General features: G+C 71.3%; 1 protein-coding gene across 1 annotated transcript in view; it reads right to left on the reverse strand.

The window, feature by feature from the left end:
• The window catches only part of LOC125481642 (protein capicua homolog), a gene marked incomplete at its 3' end in the record, with an annotated part of 23,354 nt that extends 20,516 nt beyond the window's left edge, over nucleotides 1–2,838 (reverse strand). Inside the window, exon 1 of the mRNA XM_048593464.1 lies at nucleotides 76–2,838. Within this exon, the coding sequence (XP_048449421.1) occupies nucleotides 76–2,779 (2,704 nt within the window). The remainder of the gene's footprint in view (nucleotides 1–75) is intronic.
• Nucleotides 2,839–3,014: the final 176 nt, after the last annotated feature.

A 3,014-nucleotide genomic window follows, 5' to 3' on the forward strand; every position in this document is an offset into this window, starting at 1 on the left:
GAGTGAGAGATACAGAGACAGAGAGAGAGTGAGTGTGAGAGACCGAGAGAGAGAGGACGTTGGACGGTTCCGTACCTGTTCCGGGGCGCGCCATGATGATCTCCTTCTTCGGGGCCGGGTGCTGGAACTCTCCGAGGGGCGACGGCACGATGACAGGCAGAAGGGCAGCCGGTGATGGGTGGCAGGCCACAGGCTGGATGGGAGGATCCTGGCGGGTGGGAGTCAGGGCGGCAGCTGCTGCGCCGAGCCCACCAGCTGGTTGGCCAGGGGAGGCGGCACGGGCCATGCGGTTGGCGTTGATGGGCACAGGGGCCTGCAGCGGGGCCTTGCCACCGGCCGGGTGCCGGTAGTGCTCTTTGGCGGAACCCTTGTTCACCCGGGGGCTGCCCCCCCCACCACCTCCTCCCCCCACTCCAGCCACCCCCAGGGCCCTCTCGGTGAAGCGGGCAGGCAGCAGCGGCACATCAGGGTTGCGGACGATGACCGGCGAGTCGCGCTGGGCAGCGGGGACTCGGCGCACGGAGGGGTCGGAGGTCACGGCAGCAGGCGGGCTCAGCAGGAGCAGCGGCGGTGGCGGTGGCGGGGAGACCTGGCGCAAGCGGGGCAAGTGCCCGGCCGGGGGAGAGGTGGCCTGGAAGGCGGCAGAGGCAGAGGGGGCGCCCGTCTCCCCCACCTCACCCTTGTGGTAGTCACTGGAGGCAGAGTGAGGCGGCTGGGGGGTGGCCCCGTGCCCCCAGTCGGGTTTGGCCTTGCCCTTGCCTGGGCTCATGGGCACGGTGAAGGTCAGGCTGGTTTGGAAGGTGGGCTGGATGCCCGAGGAGTGGCGCTCTCTCAGCGGAGGGTGGTGGGGGTGATGGTGAGGGTGGGAGGGGGCGCCGTGCCCCAGCTCGGGGGTCAGCGACCCCAGCTTGGGAGTGCTGGCGTGCCGGTGACGGGACGAGGAGGCGGACGAGGCGCAGGAGGAGGAGGAGGAGGAGGAGGAAGAGGATGAGGAGGAGGGAGGGAGGGCAGCAGGGCCGGGGCCCGGGCACCCGGCTCCTCCCCCCCCGCCGCGCTGCAGGACGGGGGAGGCGGTGATGGGGCTGAAGCTGGCAGGCCGGAAGCCAAAGGGGGGCGAGGGAGACGGGGAGGGGGCGGGGGAAAAGGGCGACTGGTTGGAGACGGGCGAGAACCCCGGCGTCCCCGAACGGGAGCTGCCCAGCGACACCAGCATGTTGGCGGCATCGCACTCGTCCGAGTTGAAGCTGGAGAGGTCGGAGGCCGGGGCGGCGGGAGCAGATGTGGGCAGCCTGGGGTGGGAGTCGGCGCGGGCGCTGCTGGCCTCGCTGTCCCGGGACGTCTCGTCCCAATCGAACTCTGAGCTGCCCTCCCTCAGGCCACTGGCCCGCCCGTCTGAGCCCGCCATGCCCCCCCCTCCGCCCTCCAGCTCCTTGGTGCGCATGGAGAGGTGGCGTGAGCAGTAACCGCGACGCTGAGACTCCTTCATGCAGCCGTCGCGAGAGCAAAGCCGCCTCCACTGCTTACCATTAAACTTCTTACGGATCCCGTTGGGGGTGCACACAACGTCCCCCTTCTTGTATTTCTGCTGGGCTGCTGCCGCCGCGCCCACGGGCGCCAGGGGGGTGCGGGAGCGGGGACCCGGGGTCAGCCGACTGTCCAGGGAGTTGCTGCTGCTTCCCCCACTGGTGCTGCCCCCCTCCTGGGCGCTGCCCGACCCCCCACTCACTGCCACCTGCTGCTGGTGCTGGCCAATGCCCAGGCTCAGGGTCAACACCTCGGTGTCCTCCGGCTGGCGGGGGGGCGCGGGAGTGGGCGACGGGGGCCCCCCGCTACCGTCGGGCCAGGAGGGCCCGCGGGCAGGGAGCCTCAGGTCCTCCAGGGACACCCAGGCCCCCTCCCGGTCGTCGAAGAGGACCCGGTAAGGGGCGGCTCCACCGCGCCCGATCTCCGTCACCGTGCCGTGCCGGAATGGGGAGGGGCGGGGGCCGGGGTAGCGGACGCAGACCCGGGAGCCGGGGGCCAGGGAGGAGGCGGGGGGAGGGGCACCGGCCTCGGGGCAGGCCCAGGAGCCCCCTCGGTAGGTGGAGGTGGTAGTGGAGGCGGTGGCGGAGGTGGGCGGAGGGTCTGGGTCGCGGCAGCGTCGTCGGCAGTGCCGCTGGGAGGTGGGGCGCTGCGCCTGGAGGCACTGGGACAGGCCGCCCCCTTCGCCCTCGCCCTCGCCCTCCTCCTCCTCCTCACCATCAGCAGAGTGCTCACTCGCCGTCTCTGTGCCAGAGGAGCTGGCACCGGCACTGGGGTCTTCTGCCGGGTCCGCAGGACACCGTGAGGGCTGCTCCCCCTCCCCCTCTGTCGGCCCCTGGGGGACAGCGGGGGTGGGGTTCGCCGGTGGGGCTATGCCAGGCCCCACCGAACCCTCGCTGCCGTTGCTGCTGGAGTCGTCCCGCCCGTCAGCGCCCAGCAGCTCTTCCGCCGGTTTCTTGCGGGGGGCCCGCGACTTGAAGGTGGCGGTCTTGCGGCTGGAGACCGCCCCCTCGGCCCTGCCCGCCTCCCCGGCCGCCCGGCTCTCTCCCTGGGCCGGGACATCTCCTCCCTCGGGGGTGCCCCTGGCGCGGCCCTCCTGCCTGCCCTGGCCCGCTCTCCTCGCCGATGCGGTGCCCGTCGGTGTCTCTGCCGCCTGCTCCCCGTTCCGGCGTTTCATGCCCCTATGCCGCCCTGCCGGGGGAGACCTGCTGCTGCCGCCTGAGGGGCTGGTGGGGGCCGGTTTCCTGGCGGACTTCATCGCTCATCGTAAGGTGGTTCTCGACCCTTGGGGCACTGGGTGGGGATGTGGGGGTTGGGGTTGGGGTTGGGGGGGCGAGTCTGTGTCAGAGAGCAGAAAGAAAAGAAAAACAGAGAGTCGGTCAGTCACAGAACACCCACTCCCACCCGCCAACACTCCCCCCATCTCCCCCCACCCCTACAGCCAAAGCTACATACCTCCCACCACCCTCCCACAAACTTAGCAACCCACCCCG

The sequence above is a fragment of the Rhincodon typus genome, unplaced genomic scaffold, assembly GCF_021869965.1.
Source record: "Rhincodon typus isolate 14 unplaced genomic scaffold, sRhiTyp1.1 hic_rhity00002924, whole genome shotgun sequence".
Lineage (NCBI taxonomy): Eukaryota > Metazoa > Chordata > Chondrichthyes > Orectolobiformes > Rhincodontidae > Rhincodon > Rhincodon typus.